At 46.4% G+C, this 17,394-nt stretch overlaps 1 protein-coding gene across 3 annotated transcripts in view; it reads left to right on the top strand.

The window, feature by feature from the left end:
• The first annotated feature begins 480 nt into the window (after positions 1-480).
• Eip74ef (Ecdysone-induced protein E74) overlaps positions 481-17,394 on the top strand; it is a 215,547-nt gene continuing 198,633 nt past the window's right edge. For all 3 annotated transcript variants that reach the window (XM_076420649.1, XM_076420639.1, XM_076420618.1), the window contains exons 1-2: positions 481-625; positions 707-2,488. In XM_076420649.1, the coding sequence (XP_076276764.1) occupies positions 2,468-2,488 (21 nt within the window). In that variant the 5' untranslated portion in view covers positions 481-625; positions 707-2,467. The remainder of the gene's footprint in view (positions 626-706; positions 2,489-17,394) is intronic.

Below are 17,394 nucleotides of genomic sequence, written 5' to 3'. Positions count from 1 at the left end.
CGGGAAACGGAATCCGGAGAATCGGAAGACGCGAGAGAATGTCGAACGACCCGGTCGCGGTGGCGTAATGCGCGCGGAATCGCGAAAGAAAGCAGGGAAAGTATTCGCACGAGGCGTGCGAACGTGAACGGAACTTGGCGGGGGTCGTGCCGAGGAACAGCCGGCAAATGGGAACGTTTAGTGTAACGCACGATGATCAATAAGAGAGTTGGCGATCGCTGCTGATCGCGAATGACACGCCCGCGGGTCATCCCGCGACCAATAACAACTAACAACGCATTTCCAAGAATCGTCGCTGCGAACCAAACGAGATTGCGACTCGCCAACCCTATTCTTGGCCGCGTTACTTTGTCGGAGCTCGGGGACCGTTCTAAATATTCAACGATCCCTGCGTGGGCTCCCGTGTTTGTTTACTTCTGGTCTCAAGGCCGAGACACGGTTTGACAAGTTTTTTTCTTTCCGCGATTCACTCGAAAGGTTCAAAAGTATTGATTTTTTAATGAGCTCTCTTTAAAAAATTCAGTGCTTTTAAATGAACAAGAATGTATTGAGAGGATCTAAGATGATTGCAAAAGTTTCAATGCTTGACAAATACAAATTGAATTCAATTATTCTTGCTTTATATGTACGTATCAGTAACAGACAAAATTGAAAACAAATTCCAAATCATTACATACACTTTTAATAATCTTGTCCTCTTTTCCAGACTGAACGAATACGTCATCTCTCTAAATGTGAAAGGAAGGACGAGGGTTCGCAAAGAGGTAACTCCGAAAAAATTATGAAAAATGGTCGCTATTGTCGCGGCGAGGGATGAAAGATAGCCGGTTCCACGAGCGTGTACCCCCACCCGCTCCAACGGAAGCAAACACGTGATACGATGATCCAACAACGAGCACCCTTGAACCCTCGGGTTTACGAAACTCGATTGGCCCGTGGAATTGGCCAATGGGTTTCTTCATCGGAACGGAAATATTTTCGAAAACTGTATCAGCGTTTACGTCGGTGGAGAGCGAGCGAGAAAAAGAGACTGAAAGCCGGAGACCTAATGAGAGAGACCGGGAGAGAGCTTAAGATAAAGAGCTTGAGAAAAGTGCGAGAGACAGAGAGCATAGGGGAGTAAGCCACTCTAGAGCACGACAAACAAGTTTAATTTTGAGAATCTTTTCCGGGAATGTAATGGAAGAAATGAGAAATCTATTTACAGGTCTTCGTTATACAGTCTTTGAAGTAGGGCAAAAAATATTTTTATGATAATTTCGTAACGTTATTTTAATCATTTGCACTTGGAGCTATTTTGACTCGAAAATTAAACATATCTTCAGGTCTAGAACATTTCCATTCCCTGTGATTTCTGAAATTTTATAGATATGAAATTGGTATAATACTTCATACAATACTTAAATGCTTAGTAATCGATTAGATGCCGATATATTTAATAATGTAAACAATATTTTGAATAATGGTACAGCAATTTTTAGTAATGCAGTAAAGGGTTAAAAGTGTTTTAAATTCTCAAAATTAGACTTGTTCTTCGTGTTCTAGAGTGACTTTAAGAGAACTAGAGATAGAGAGTTTGAGTGCGAGAAGCATCGCAAAAGATAGAGAGCTTAAGACAGTGAGCTTGTTGAAGAGTGCGACAGATAGAGAGCTTGAAGAAGAGAGCATGAGAAAGAGAGTGATAACGGAGAAAGAGTATCGGGCGGGAAAGCTGGCGGAAGGGAGAGGAAGATAGGTGGTTCCGAAAGAGGAACGCGCGAAGAAGCCGGCTGGAGAGAGACGGAGAGAGCGATCGCGAGGGAGAAAGATGGAGAGGTGAAAGAGCGAGAGAGTGCGTGCGGGAGGGAGAGAGAGATAGAGAGAGAGAGAGGGCAACGAATCGGGTCGCGAGAGCAAGCAGGAAGGAGAGAAAGAGCGGCACGAGCGCGAGCCGGGGACTTCGGGAGTACTCGGCCGCTCAGTCGAACGCGCGATTACAAGCATACGGGACGCGTGGGCTCTCTCTCTCTATCGACGGCCACAGGCTGGAAAGTGTTTCGTCCGTACGCGGGACCACGTGCCGGCGCGCCGGATCTAAACGCGACGACGCGACGCATCGTGAACCGTGATCGTGAACGCAAGGAACCAAAGGACATCCGAGAGCTTCTTCCTATTACCAACAGCCCTGGAGGCTGAGGCAACTTGTGCCTCGAATACCTATATCTCTGTCTTGTTCACTGCCACCCTCTCCGCCACACTTTTCCTCTCGCTCCCACCAGAGCACCACCACCCCCTCGATGCACCGTGGTGAACGTGCACACGGTGTTGTCGTCGCCGAAGAATAGCGAGAACGGTGCGCGGTCGCGATAGTGTGTGGGTGGTTTGTCTGTTGGTGACTCGAGTGAACCGGAGATCAAAGCGGAACACGTCTCCACACGCCGGTTAGAACCGCGGCCACCGAACGATCCGGAGGGCCTGGATCATCCTGATGACTCGGACGCGACGACCGGTGAGTGAGCTCCTATTCCATTCCTTAACACATTCGCTACCAGCGTCACACGTGTCACCACGCTTTTCTATCGAATACCAGGAAAATCAAAGCAATGTTGTGCACGACTTTGTTTAACATTACAACGTGATGTTAGAAGGACTTCTGGATCTCCAGTGACAATATTCCATCTCACATTTTGTAACAGGGTGCATTGCCCTTAATGGAACATTATAAGCATGAACGCTGGTAGCGAACATGCGAACACGTTGACTACCGTCTTGACTTCTGTCAGTCGCTCTCGCAAAAACTATCGGTACTTGCCAGAGGTGTCTTTAGGAAGACCAGGACATTTTGACTAAGTCGCGACTGATCTGCACACTAAGTTCTAAGGAATGGATGACGTTAATCGCTGACCAACCCCCCTTTCATGGGGCACTGCTCTTGAAATCGCGTTGAGACATCAGGAACAGGAGATCCTTAGATTCCTGTGAACGTAGCAGTAGGTTTCTTCCACAATCGGCAAGAGAAGTGTTAGGCCAGCGATAATTTTGTATTAAAATGCAACAAGGAATCGAACACGAACTTCTGCCCTGACCTTATGGTTCCAAACTGTCCACTGTCGTTCACGTCTACCAGAAATCACTCGAGCGAGGTTTCTTCGGTCCACGGGAGGAATTTGCGAGGTTATGCGTCAGGTTGTCCTAGAAAAATGTGTTCCTTGCTCATCGAGCGGAAGTGTCGCCTGGTTTATCGCTCGGAGAGATGGTTTTTTTCCCAGCGAAATTGGTGAAATCGGGGCAGGGAAGGATCAATGACCGTGCAGATTCGGACGGACTAGGACGACGTCGAAAGTTTCGGCCGGTCGTGGAAAAAGTCTGTCGGTCGCCCGAGAACGGTCGGTCACGCGACCCAAATACTTTTTCGCGCGTTTTCGACCGTTTTTCGAGCGGAGGAACACACCGGGGTCATCGGAACGCATCGGCCTCTCGCGGCGGGTTCGATTGCACGCGGGCCAGTATTCTTGGTACACTGTTTACGTTCCTAGCGAAACACGCTCGAACGGACAGAGCCGCTCCTTTAGTTGCCGCTAAAATAGATTCGTAACATTCTACGGTTCAGTTAAACCCCGCCGTGTGTCAATATTTAACTTCCCCCCTCGAGAACTTGCTGTTCACCAGGCGAATTCGACGATCAGTCTAACCACCCCGTTCGCTATCAATCCGTCGACCTTTACAACGTTCTCGCACGCACGTTCACGGGCGTGATATACGCGAAAAAATTGTACTGGGTGGTCGACAACTGAGTCGAAAATGTAGAATGAAACTTTTTCGTACGAGGCTTTGTTTTCGAGAAAATCGATTTTGAAAATCTGTCACGTTCGTCTGCTTAGCATTCGGAAGTAGAACAGGTGGGTCATGGACAGACCCGTGGGACGACTCCTATTCAGTCGCACGCGTGTTCGCCGAATTTTCAAATTCATAAAGTGAAAATGGAGTTCTTCTTCGTTAAACAAGAAAATGTTATTCTTGTTTCTCTATGCTGAATTACCTTTTGTGCCGTGATTTCTGAGACACCCAGTGTACTCAACGAATTCGGAAATCTCTTCGCAACGATCCAACTAGCTTTCGATTTCTTGGTTAGTAAACGGATTTTTATGGGATCTTCAATGGGATACATACAATACTCTCGATTCCGCTTTTGCGCCTCTTATTTGCTGAAAGATTAAGTCTAATTGTACCGCAAAGACGGTGCTAATTGCATCGTATTCGCGTTTATTACCATATCAACCGGTCTGTATTGTTATTGTTTACCTTCGATTAGATAAGCACGCGTTCTCGCGAAAAGTTGACCGGCTGGCAAGTACGTCGTGGGCGTTTATCATCGAGGAAACATTCCGCGTTTAACACGTTCGCTGCCGAACGATCACCCCCAAAAACCACGCAAAGACGAAGCAATTTAACACAATATCAAGACAACTGATTCAATCATGCAAGAACAGAGAAGACAAAGTTGATAATAATTTTTCTAACATTTTCCCGAAATTTAGATCTTAATGAAATGTGGTTTACGTAGGAAAAATTGATTTTCAAGTTTAGCCCGAACCCGAAATTTTCGCAGACCTCTCTGAGTGACGTTTGCCTTTACGCAAGCTTGCGTGCAATGTCGTTCATCGACGAGGACGTTCGTCAGCGATTTTTGTTTACGGTCGGCGATCTCGCGGTCGCTTTCTTTCGTCGGGCTCCCGGGTTTCTATTAAAAATTTTTAATGGTTCCGCGGCCGCCGTTAATTACGTCGGAACGAAAAAGCGTCCGCGCAGCGAGAGGAAGAGAGACAGGTCGAATGTGCTGTTGGCAGAAAGAGCATCGCCGTGAGAGCTGGTCGCAGAAAGTTAGCGTAAACGAGTAAGCGTTACGAGCGCGTAGCGTCACGTTGAACGATATATTTATAACGAATCGCGGAAATCATAATTCCGAGGAGACGTAAATGCTATGCCGCGAATTACAGAGAAAGTCTCCCCGGCGTGCTTGCGCGCACACAAGACCGTTCTCTCATGTTCGTTTGTAGTTTTCTACTGTGTGTGTGTGTCCGATCGCGAAAGGTAAAAATCCTCGTCCGATGAAAAGTGAAATTAACGAAATCGTCGTTGAGTCATTCATACTCTTTCCTACGCGTTTTTCCTGGTTCTTTCGTTAACTGCGAGCGAACTGCAGCGGGCTCTAAGCGTTTATTACGAATATAACAGAAGTATAACAGGGTCTAGCCGTTAGAGAAAATATATGAGTACGAAGATATTTTTCGGGATGGACCGGTGGTAATTCGAAATGTTGAGCAACGAGTGAAAACGCGGGGCAGCACGCAAGCAAGCGGGTACAGCGAATGTCGGTAGGGTATTTTCGCGGGCTGGGAAGATAAACTGGAAAAAGAGGAGAAAATAGAGAAAGGGGGCGAGACCCCGTGAAAAACGAGCGGACGATTTTTCCAGGTTGTCGGTTAAAAGGTGGCGCGCGATCACAGGGTAGATTATTGAGCATTGTTGGGTCCAGGTTGCGATAGAACGAGCGAGTGGGTAATGCTGTACTGTTTGCGCCGGCCCTGCGGGGTCTCTGACCGCCCGTCCGCGCCTCTCAACTCGACTCGCTTGCTTGTCCATGCTCTGTGCGGCCTACCTACGGCTTATGGCTAAAGTCACGTCTCGCTCTTTCTCTCTCTTACTCTCTCCCGTTCCGTCTGCGTCCCTCTCGGACCGGAGCGTTTCTCTCTCCGACGTCCCTCTCGCGAGCGGACTCCTCTCGCGGACGAATTTCGCGAAAAGAGCGCGGTTTTGCGTTCCTGACGAAGGGGAAACGAGACTCGCCGGTGTTTCGGTGGACTTACCTCTTTCTTTCTTCGACCCGACCACGACCCGACTCGCCCCAAACCGTCGTCTCTTCCTCGTTTTCTCCATGATCACGTTCCTTCGACGCGCTCACGATCGGCTGACGAAGCTCCGCGCCGCGCGAACCTCCTCTTCTCGCGACTATTGCCTATTGATTTCGCGCATACGTTATAGCTTATGTCCGCGGAATATGCCGCACCACCTTCCGAGGAAATTGCAACTTTCTATCTCCGACGGACGACGTGTTTACCCGACGGACAAGACCCGCGGGCTACCCGCCTCCGTTTCGCCGGTTATGATTCCACACCTACGTTCTCCATCCAGCGACGTTCCTCTGCTCGATACGATCGTAAACTCCTCGATCCCGATCGTTATTCTCTGTCACGCTTCGTTCAGACCACCGACCAAACCTGTGCGCTGCCTGCTGGGTCGATTTTGACCCGTATCGAAAGACCACGGTGTTGATAGCAAACGGAAATTCTCTTGATTTGTGTTAACGAAGTTAGAAAATGATTTGACAATGTGAACAATTGTTACGGTATATTTTGTGCAAGCATGCAACATCGGTTGCGAAAGGTTTGGGGACACCAAGGGGCGAGTCTCTAGATCACGTGAATGAGGGTAGAAAATGATTTCACGATTTGAACAATTTTTACCGAACATTTTGTGACAGTATGTACTGTCGGTGTGTCGTGAAAGTATTTGGAAACGTTTGTAAAACTGAGTTAAACAAATTGATTTTACGCAAATCGAATAGTTGATTCTACAATCACAGACAAGAAAGTGTCAACACATTCGAGGAAATGCACTTTCGGTAGCTGCGAAACGATTGTGTCTCACGGGTCCGCGTTCCTCGGCCCCAGTCGATTTTTTCGCGGAGCAATAATCGCCGGGGATTAACACTCGGCGATGCATTTTTGCTAACCGTTATGCAACACCGTTGCACCTCCTTTCGCTGGCGGCTGCATGCTTTCTAGACAGACAGGGCAGAGTAGTTGTGGTTCGCTTGATTTTTCGAAGACAAGTGTACGACCAGAAAGAGACAGAGAGAGAGAGAGAGAGAGATTAAGAGGGAGAGGGACAGTGTCGCGTTCTTGCGGGACATTCCACGAATCCCGAAGAGACACGGTTTAATTCGGTCCGAATCGGTGCACGTAAAATCGGTGTCGTCGCAACGGTTGCGCAATCTGTTCTGCTGAAATTTTGTTTTGAAAGAACATTCATTTTGGCTATGTCTATTTGTCATGCTCATCGTTAGAAATATTAAAACGTGCTGCGTTAGTTTGCTATGCTATTTCTTTGTACTTTCTTTTTGTTTCGAGTCAGCTGCGTTTCGACGAGCCTAACCGATCGGTTAGGATCGCGGGCTTCGGTTCGCGGCCACTGACTCGCCTCGATAGGCCATCCGAGGATCGATGCATCGCGTTGACGCGATTTTCCTTCGTCGTTGTCTCTCCTCGCGTTCGTAAACAAATGTTCCCCGGTATGTATCTGGCACACGCGTGCACGATCATCGATTATCGGAACCGGGCCGGCTATATTGCGGACCATTCTACTCGGCCGATAACTTCGGTGTACAGAGTTCGCTTCAATTTCCAAAGTTTGGTTTTTCCAAAATCGGGGAACAGATTTACATTGGATCCAATAAGTATTTAAACACTGCGTGTCCGATTCATGAAAAATTGTCGATGTTCAAATCGTGATCATTTCGTATAAACAAATAGTACAATCATAAGTTTGGACTCGCTTTAAAGCCTGAAGTATCTCATTTTTCTCCAAGATATTTTTACATGACGTAGCACTTGGGACATTAAAGACTTCATTCTCCTAAAAATTTCTGCAAATTCGATCTTCTCCAAAAACTTTCAAAAATTTTTCTCGTAAATGAAACTAACGTAGATTTGCAGACTGAAGCCTTCTCTTTACGACGGCTCTTCAAATATTGATGTACGATTTTTTTCACGGGTTTATGCAACAAAGATGAGGTACTTATGCTACTGCAAAGTTTACGGCACACCTTTCATTCAAAGTTTGATGGAAGGACTAAAAAAAATCGTAGATCAAGAGTCGAGGTCTTGTTGAAAAGAGGAAGCTTCAATCTTTATATCTCTTTTGGTTTCAGTTGCGGAAAAAATTTTTCAAAGTTTTCACAGACGTTTGCATGTGTAGCATTTTCGTCATGGAAAAATGTTAGAATAAAATGAACAATGGATTATAAACCTGAAGGATTCGATCATTTTTTACGAAATTATCATAGTTGAAATATCAATAATCTTTGGACAACCAAATACTGATTGCGAGAAGATTTCGTGGAACCGTTTACCGGACGTTTTCGCATGGTGTAAGTGCGAGTTGGGATGTTTGCTCGACTGTTGCGAAACTTGCGATTCCGGGACTGTATATTCGGGTTAGCATAATTTTCGCGTGGATTCACCGTTTTCGGGTCGGACGGTATACTTTGCGCGAGAGGTGTCGATTACAGATGCTCGCTTCGGAGAGGGACTCGACAAAGTCGCTATATTTGTTCCGGCGAGAGTGAGTATAAATACAGGCAGGTGTAAAGGAATAAAAGTAAACGGATGCCGTCGTTAAACGGGGATATAGGGTAGCAGCGTCAGCTACGTGCATGAATTTTTGATGCCGCCATAAGCGTGGCACGCCGCGAGACTCGCAAGTTGACGCTCGTCGCGACGTTCGACGCGCGAATCTTTAAACCGTTCCAAGACCGCGAGAATCTTGCCAGAGAATACGAATCCTGCTCTCGAACTCGTGCAAACGAACAACAAGATACGCGGAAAAAACAAACTCCAAAATGCGAGATCTTGGAATTTGGCTACTTTGCTGTTTTAATTTTTTATGGGAATTTTTACTATTAAATGACAACGAACGCGTTAAGGGAGGAAGTACAATTTCTTCAACTCATTTCACCACAATTCTGCGCGAATGCTTTTGAAGCTTTTTGCAATTTTTAAGCGACTTCGTCGATCGATTTTCGATGCACGAGGACCTAAAAATTCGCGGCTGACATTTTAATCGATTTTACATCAACTCGCGCAATACAGCTGGACAACGAAATGTCATTGGAGCGTCTGCGAACAGGAAGACGGCTATTACTATGCGATTGTGCACGTCAGATTTCTTTATTCGAAAAACTGACTATAGAATTGTGAATTTTTGAGAATCTTCCGAATATATGGTTGATAGGATTTTTTCCATTATACATCTCAAGTTCTAGTCGACCAATTCACTCGAAACTGTCAGATCACGAGCAACTATATATAACTGGTACAACTTCGATTAATTTTGCTTGAAAAAATACCCCATGTGCTTCAAATATCCAGAAACTTCACAGTTCTCCTAAAAAAATTCTGAAAATCGGTGAAGAAACAATCTCGAAAACCAGAGTACAGCTCGACTCGAGAGTATTTCGCGAACACCCGGTATTTTGCGGTGCAACGCGGGTACATGCACCGCGCGGTGCAGCCCGTGTGCACGTACGAACGAACGCACAGAGCCGGCACGCCAGTGAACCGAGCATTATAGTGCCCTGCAAGAAACGTCGGCCTGGTGCATTGACCGCGGTTGACCACACGTCATCGAATGAGTGACGTCACGGTGTTGGCCGCGCGAAAGCTACGTCACGGTCGGTTGCATCCTCGAAGATGCATCCACGAAAATGCACGCACGGGGCCGCGAAGACGGAAACACGGCGACGACGTTGTACTTCCCGACGGGAATCCGAGAACAGCGGTGTTTAACGAACGTTGAGAATGATTTCCACGACGCGCTTTCTCGGCTTTTCCGCCTACGGAACTCGATCGATGCTGCAAAGCCTGAAGATTCATCCCCGCCCTCGTTGCACATGGCTTTGAATAAACAACTTCAAGAACGGTTCGAACTTTCGAGTTTCCGGACGGTGAAACTGCTCTGTGAGGGGATGAATTTCTGTACAATTTTCTAATTTATACACTTTCGTAAAATCTGTAAATTGATTTTGAAAGAACAGTAAGATTAAAACAGTCTAAGAACTTCGATGTCTTATTTCTAGCTTAGCGAATTTATCAGAAAAGAAGAGAAACTTCTTGTTTCCTGTTCGTGGTACTTGTTCATTGTACACAAATATCCGCAGTCTATTCCTAAATAAAGATTTGTCGGATCAAGTCGGTTTCCGAATTGAGAAAATCCGAATTGTAGAGCAGGGCTTGTGCCGCGTCCTGGCGACGATTTTCGGGGCGATAGGGCAAAAAGAGCGGGGACATTGGGCACAGGCAATCGATATCGACACACCTGGCTGGCCATCGTTCGTTCATTATCGGTGCGTGAACGCCGGCACCGTGGATCGCGCTTTATCTCTCGCGGACCGCGCACTCGAGACGGATGACTTATCGCGCGCCTGACCGAGGTTGGCTAAATAAGTTTCCTTTTTTCCACTGCTCCTTCCTGTTTTTTCTCGACTGGCCGTTCCTCTCGCCACAGCGTAGCGTAACCTCCAATTCATCACGGTCGACCGCGGGCTATACGGTGCCTCGCATGAATAGTTAACGAACGGGCGTAGGAGGACCAAGATTTTCCTCTGCTTCGGACGACGACGACGACGACGACCACGACGACGACGACGACGAGCATGCAGCCGCGGATGTACCTGCGAGTATAATAGCCTCGGTTATACATAGAGTCTCCGCTCTCTCGTACACGCTATACCTTCCTGAAAGCGTGAGCACCGCTCGTGTGTGAGTAGAGGCGCGGGCGAGTTCGTTCCCTCGAACGAGTAAATCAAGTCGCTGGTCCGCGAAGCGGCTGAATGCCTTGAGCACCACGCTCCTAACACTGGCCAAGAATGGCTCGAAACTTTTTACGGCCACCTATGATCCATTCTTGCCGCCTGGATCCACGCGATTCATCCCGATGTCGCCGGAAACACGGCTGATCCACCGGCGATCCAGCATTCGCTCGAATCGCTACCCGAAACTCTCCGATTTTTTTAGCGGAAACAATGCAATGTACCTCCTTAAAGAGATATTGAAACAATTTAACAGAGGAAAGTCGTACGTTGAACATTTTTTATTGTCCACAAACTTTTGTGGACATCGCTGTCACAGTGATAACTAGACCGCGGGTTTAATTTAAAACACAGTAAAAACATTAGAAGAATTTAAACATGTATTATATCATTTTCAAGCTGCTAAACAGAAGAAAGAAGATCAATTTCAGGTTAGAAATTAGTGTAGATATTAAGATATTACACTAAAATATTTTTCAACCTCAACATTGAGGGCAGCTAAAAAACTGTACGTGTCAAATATTCGTTCGAGTTCTATATCATACAAAAATTTAAATAGATTTAATTATTTAGGTTGTAAATTCGATGTAAACGAAGAGATTCGGGTTCGGTTCTACGAAAGAGATCGAAGTGTTTCGAAGCACGGGGACAATAAAAGTTTCTCCGATTCGACTCGTGCACCGATTTCCGTCGGATCGCGAATCTAAACGATCTCCGATCGCGATAGCGTACACAAAGGCCGCAAAGTTTCTAATACGGTCGTGTATGTATGTATGTATGTAGGTGTATGTGTGTGTGGGATCTTGAAACGTCGCGGGTTCGTTTCGAAGCGTGTAACGTTCACGGCGATATACGGGGACCATTTAAGCGACTGCATCGACCGGTGCGGCGTGCAAGGAGGCAGCTACGAGAAAGTATCTGGCAACTTTCTCCGGTGGGTTTAGTTTGCAGCACGGGTCACCAGCCACGGACGTTGCGAGCGAGCGAAACAACCGATGCGATTCCCGTTCCCGTTCTCGTTTTCCTTCTCGTTCTCGTTCTCGTTCGCGAGAAGGTGCGCTCCTCGCGAGAGAGTCTGCCTCCTACCCGGAGCGTTTCCGATTCGTATTCATGCAGAAACGACCGACTACCTCGGTTTTCGAGAACTCCAGCACCCCTCCGAAACTGTTCGAAACCGTCGCGATCAACCTTTGCGAACATCAGAAACTTCTAAATCGTCTAACATTGCACGGTGATTAAATTATTACGGATACATCGAAACCACTGTTGGGGTCCGATCTTGGTAATAAATGGAATTGATTACTTGCCTCTTTTATTACCATGCGGATTTTTATGGAAAATAAAAATTGTCTGTGTCAATAGGAAGGAACAGAAGCTACGAGTCAACGCTGTTTCAATCAGCATAACTTTTTATAAATAGAAACGCTCTCAATTTTTCTGTAAAGCTGTGCTTAGTTTGGTTAATGGTGAGAAAATTTTTGGAAGATTTGATTTTTTCCGCGATTCGTTCTTGCTTCACTATCGCTGTTTACCTAATAATGCAGGCGCGAAGCGGATTTTGAAAGTCGCGTTAGATCGAGCCGGATAAGATTGTTCTTCCTGTTCCGCAGCGAACAGGTGAAATTGAAAGCGTACTCGCGCGTATTCGCGTTCGTTGAACGGAGCAATGCCTCGATTAAATTAATACGGCGCGATGCGCGCAGGGAAGTTGCGTCCGAGGCAGCTTTTAAATAGAAGACCCATGAAGACAGCGAACGATTAGGGTTTCAATGCGCTCTCCTGTGCTCGATAACGCCAGACGGAACTTTTGAATCACCTGCTGATCTTCGATTCCTCAGCTCGATCGATTCACTCGCGGCTACTAATAGGTGGCAGGAAATACTCGATCACAATCGTGAATGAATCGTGTTGAACGATTCGTTCGAGCGTATATCAACCTGTTAGCTGTGTAGCTCGATTTTATAAGGGTGCTAAGAATTCTTAAACACTTTATTAATCTCAAATGATACATAATTATTAGAGACTGCGGATTTTACGCATTTATCACAAAAATGGGTACACGCAATTTAAAGCCGTGGACATGTTAAAAATATTTAAGGGCATCAATGTATTAGTTTCACCTAAATAGGATCATTAAAAGAAGAATACAATTTTTATTTGGCTCCTGAGTCCTGCACTGAGTGCAAACATTTTTTATTTTGCATAAAGATCCGCAGTCTAATAATTATATACAGCTAACTAGTTAAACATGAATAATAGAAGAATATATACAAGGTGGTCTATAATTTACTCCCACGATTTTTGAAGCACCTCCGGTAGCCTGACAAGAAATGTCCTGAACAAAATTAATCAGTTCGAACAAAATTAATCAGTTCGAACAAAATTTCATTTTACTGAAAAATCAAGGCCACCATGACTTTTTTAAATGGTACTATGCATATCTGACTGCATCATTTTGTAAGAAGAATTGATTGACCTATTATACTACGAACTTCAGCTGACCTTGACCTAAGAAATTGGTATTAAACAGCGACTCTTCTTGTGTAACAGCGCTTTATCATTTCTTCATGTTTCCATACGTAGCTTAGCTCACGTGGTATCGCTGACGAATTGTTATTACTAGTCTGTGGATTTTATACATTTATGACAAGAGTTGGCGCAATTTACAACTGTAGAAACATTAAAAGAATTTAAGGAGGTCCATACATTATGTTCAACCTATTAAGTAGCCCTTTAACGTGACAGTTGCGTGGCACAGTTTCCGCGAGCAACAGTGTGAGCCACGTGCTCGGTGCCGGCTGACTGTGAAAATTCGGTGGAAAGGCGTTCGTCATCCAATGTCGATTCACCGCGTACTAATCGTTAGGAAATTCGATTGTAACCGGTTCTGTGGTGCGACGACGACGGTGTCACGTGGCCCACGTGAGGATCGATCCCTCTAAGGTCGCTAGCAAACGCGAAACGGATCGTTACGTGGACGATTGGGTAACGGCGCGCGGCGGTTTCGTACACACGAAAGTTGCTTCTCGTCGCGTCGTTCCAATTATCGGGTGTTGCGCTCGAGAGCCGGTATTAGGCAATCGGTAAACAGGGTAACGTTAACATTGGCCCAAATGTTGGCCACTGGCCCCGCGACACTGTCACTCTGCCGCTGTCGTTGCCGTTGCCATTGACGCTGCCGATTCCTTCTCCGCGAGCACGTTCCGGGCTTGTTTCGGACCAGTCTCTGGCATTACACGAATAAAACAATGGTTCATTCCCTCCTGCGTTATTTCTGTCATTCGTCAATTCTTATTCGCGGTTACACGCGGTCTATAATAACTAGACTGCGGATCTTTATGCAAAATAAAATGTTCTTCGTCGACTACAAGACACAGGAGCCATATACAAAATTTCTTACTACCTTTAACAATTTTCATAAATTGTAAATTATATATTCAGAAAGTTACATCAAGTTTTGTCACAGCCGAATTTCGGGGATTTTCGTGACTGTGCGGCGGATACGAAACTGTGTCATTGACTGACACTGGCCTACTGCAGGCACGTTAACACCGTCGTGTCCGTCAAAATAGCGGCAGTTCGATTTCGCGAAGGCGAAAAGTGAGAGTACGTCCTCGCTCGACGAACTTCTCCGATCCGCGTGTCTCCGAGAGCCCTCAGGATCGACGATTCTCTCTCCTCGATTAGAACAGTCATTCTTCCTTGAATCATTGCGCTAAGAATAACTTAGATAGTCCGAGTGTAACCCTGGAAATGCAGAAGGCCTGTTCGAACATGATCGATCTCAATTTACCTCTACGTTCTGGATCTAATCTGTAATTCGTAATTAATTAACAGTGAACGCTGTTGATATTTTCCGAGGCTAGCTTGGATCTGATTCGAAATTCTTAATTAATACTCGAGATGTACACGAGATAGACAACCGTTTAGGAGCATTGGCATACTTCGGGACGTGTCGCTGGGTCTAGAGTATGCGGAGTGCAACCGGAAGAATGAAAATGAATAAAAAGCGTAGAATAAATTTACAAACTCGTTCAGCACCCGCGCGTTATCGCGAGGAGGGGAAACGGTAGGTCATGCGCATACACGAGAGTTCTTCATTCTTTGTTTTTGTTCCGAGACGTCGCGTCGGCACCATTCGTGAAATGCTAAATTAATACATTGTGTTCTTCCACGAATTTTAAAGAGAATTTACAGTTCGTTTTATTTGCTGAGTTTGTCATCTTCATACATGTAATGATTTCTTCGAAATATTCATCGTGTAATTTCTGCACTTTTCGGAGTCCTTCTAAAATTGTGCGAAGTCGATCGATCAGACACATTTCCTCGGAGCTCCGTCGTCGGTTCCTGATCGGCAGAATCGTTCGGGAAGCTCCGAGCCAGCTCCGGGATTACGCTTTTACGCGAAATCGTGCACACCGAGTCCGTCTTCGGGAAGCCGTACGCGTTCCTCTCGAACGAGGGTGATAGAGGGAGGATTTTTTTTAACCTCGTTAAATTGACTACGTTCTCGGACAGCACTTATATCTGCTTCGCTAATGGGGCAACGTCCCACGCGTCGCACCGGGAGAGCGTTCGCGAAAGCGAGAAACGCGAACGACAAATAGAAAAAGACAGAGACAAGGCGGGAACGCTTCGAGATGCATTTATTTATACGTACGAATTCGGGGCTTCTTCTTCAAGTTTGGGACCTCCATAAAGATGTTATTTCTCCAACAGATTCGTTCCAAGAACCTTGAGATCGTTACGTACCACCGGAGACCTCGCGGAAAACGAGCGAGTACATTTTTCAGTGAAATTCTGCTTCCGTTCGAAGTTTTTTAATTTATCATCGTAATTTATTATTTGAATTCGTCAACTTCGAACGAAATGGCTGGTCCCTCGTGAAAGTCCTAGCTCGGCGACGCGTCTCGAATCAACTTGTATCGGTACGCATCAGACGAGCCACGTTTTAATGCGTGTGCAAACCGCGCTATCAGTCTGCGCGTCGCAATAAACCGTGTGCTTTTTTCCACGGCGTTTCGTATCACGAGAAAGAAATTTTCCATTGACCGAATTCCTGCTATCAAAAATGGAGCTCGTCGAAAAGTTTCGATGCCTTCCGCAATTTGCGTTGCCTGTTTGTTACGTGACTCGCGAACACGTTCCTTGAATAGGGCCGAGTACTTTGCTTTCAAAAATAGACGAGAGGAGAGGACAGCGTCTCTGTTTGAGGATGATGGCTTAATCGTGGAGTTCGCGGTCTCAGGGTCGTTGGTTCGCCGGTGGACGATTACGAGGCTTGCCACGTCTCTTTCTAGCTTCTGGCTCTCTTCCGCGGTCCCTTTCTCTCTTCGGCTTTTTCCGTGGCCCGGCGGGTTCTGGTCCTCTCTCTCTCTTTCTCTCTCTGTGGAGGTCTTCGTTTCTCGCGTGAACACGCGGGCCCCCAAAGACCCCCCTCCGAATATTTATGTCACGGTGAAGTCGACAGAGACCTTGACTGTGCGCCGCAGGCAGACCAGCTCTCCGTGCGACCGAAATGTTAGAATTTTTGCGGGCCGGGTTCGTGAATCGACGCGCGAAGGTCGATCGGTCGCTTCCTAAAGCGGATTCGGATGCTTCACCATTGGCTTCGTTCGTTTGCTTAATCGCTGCTCGATCGCGCTTCTCTGACAGCCTCGATACAACAGAATGTAGAATGTGTATACAATGCATATACATTGGTGTTGGTTCAACATGCACACCTAGTAGAACATGACTTCACGAGTTTCTGCGGTCCCAGAGTTCGAAAAACGAAAAAAGAAGCATAATTTCGACGATGACGTAGAAAGAAGAAGACGGTGGTCGCGAAAGAGAGCGCGAGCAAGACCGGGCCGAGTTCGTTCTCCCGGGTTGCCGGGTTATTGTACCCGCGGTTCGATTCGATCGAATATAATGGCAGGGAAGAGACATCACGGGAAAGAGCGGCAGCCAATTAGGCGGACTTTTTGTAGTCTCTGGTGATTAGCAAGCAGGCGGTCGGGTCGAGACGAGTCTTTTAACGAGTGACTCACAGCCCGGAAGTCGAGCAGTGCGTCGAGCGTTTTCGTCCTCGGGAAACCGCGGAAAACGCGCGAAAGTCGGCGTCAGGAACGGTTACCGGTGGCGTGGCGGCAGCCGGTTGGAAGAAAAGACTTGCACTTTCGTTAGAAAGTCGTCGGGAATCGGCTCTCCGCCATCCGTGGCAACCGTCTGGAACCGAACGAGCACGGCGAACGTGGAGATCAACTGTTGCTGCTGCCTGTCTGACCAAACACGGAGCCTCGCTACTCGCACTGCACCCTTAGCCCTACGTCCGCGTTCTCGCGACACCTTCCTCGGACACCTGGCCTACGTGTCCGCCTTTTAAAATCTGTATCCAAATCGCTGCCGAAGTATACATATATTACAGACGCTACAATAGTCTTTCGATGATTTGATCTTTTTGATACATTGGGTTCGCAACACAGTAATTCCGGTGTTTCAAGCAATGAACTTTAATGAATAAGGTATTTTCCCTTTTGTTCGATGATCTTTTGCCAAAAAGAACAAACATGAAAATATCTTATTGATGAAATTCGAGTTTATTTCACCTTAAAATACCGAAATTACTTTCTTGCTAACCCAAATATCGGGCCATCGCGAATCTTTCTGAGAAGTTAGAAGAATTAGTTTAGAAATTTTGAGAAAATTGCAAAAATTGGTAAGCTGTTTAGTATGTTATTTCCTTCCATCTCTCTCTCTCGCCCTCTCTATTCGTTCCTCTCTCG

This window comes from Lasioglossum baleicum, chromosome 1 (genome assembly GCF_051020765.1).
Source record: "Lasioglossum baleicum chromosome 1, iyLasBale1, whole genome shotgun sequence".
In the NCBI taxonomy this organism is placed as follows: domain Eukaryota; kingdom Metazoa; phylum Arthropoda; class Insecta; order Hymenoptera; family Halictidae; genus Lasioglossum; species Lasioglossum baleicum.
This window is presented reverse-complemented; position numbering and strand designations above follow the sequence as displayed.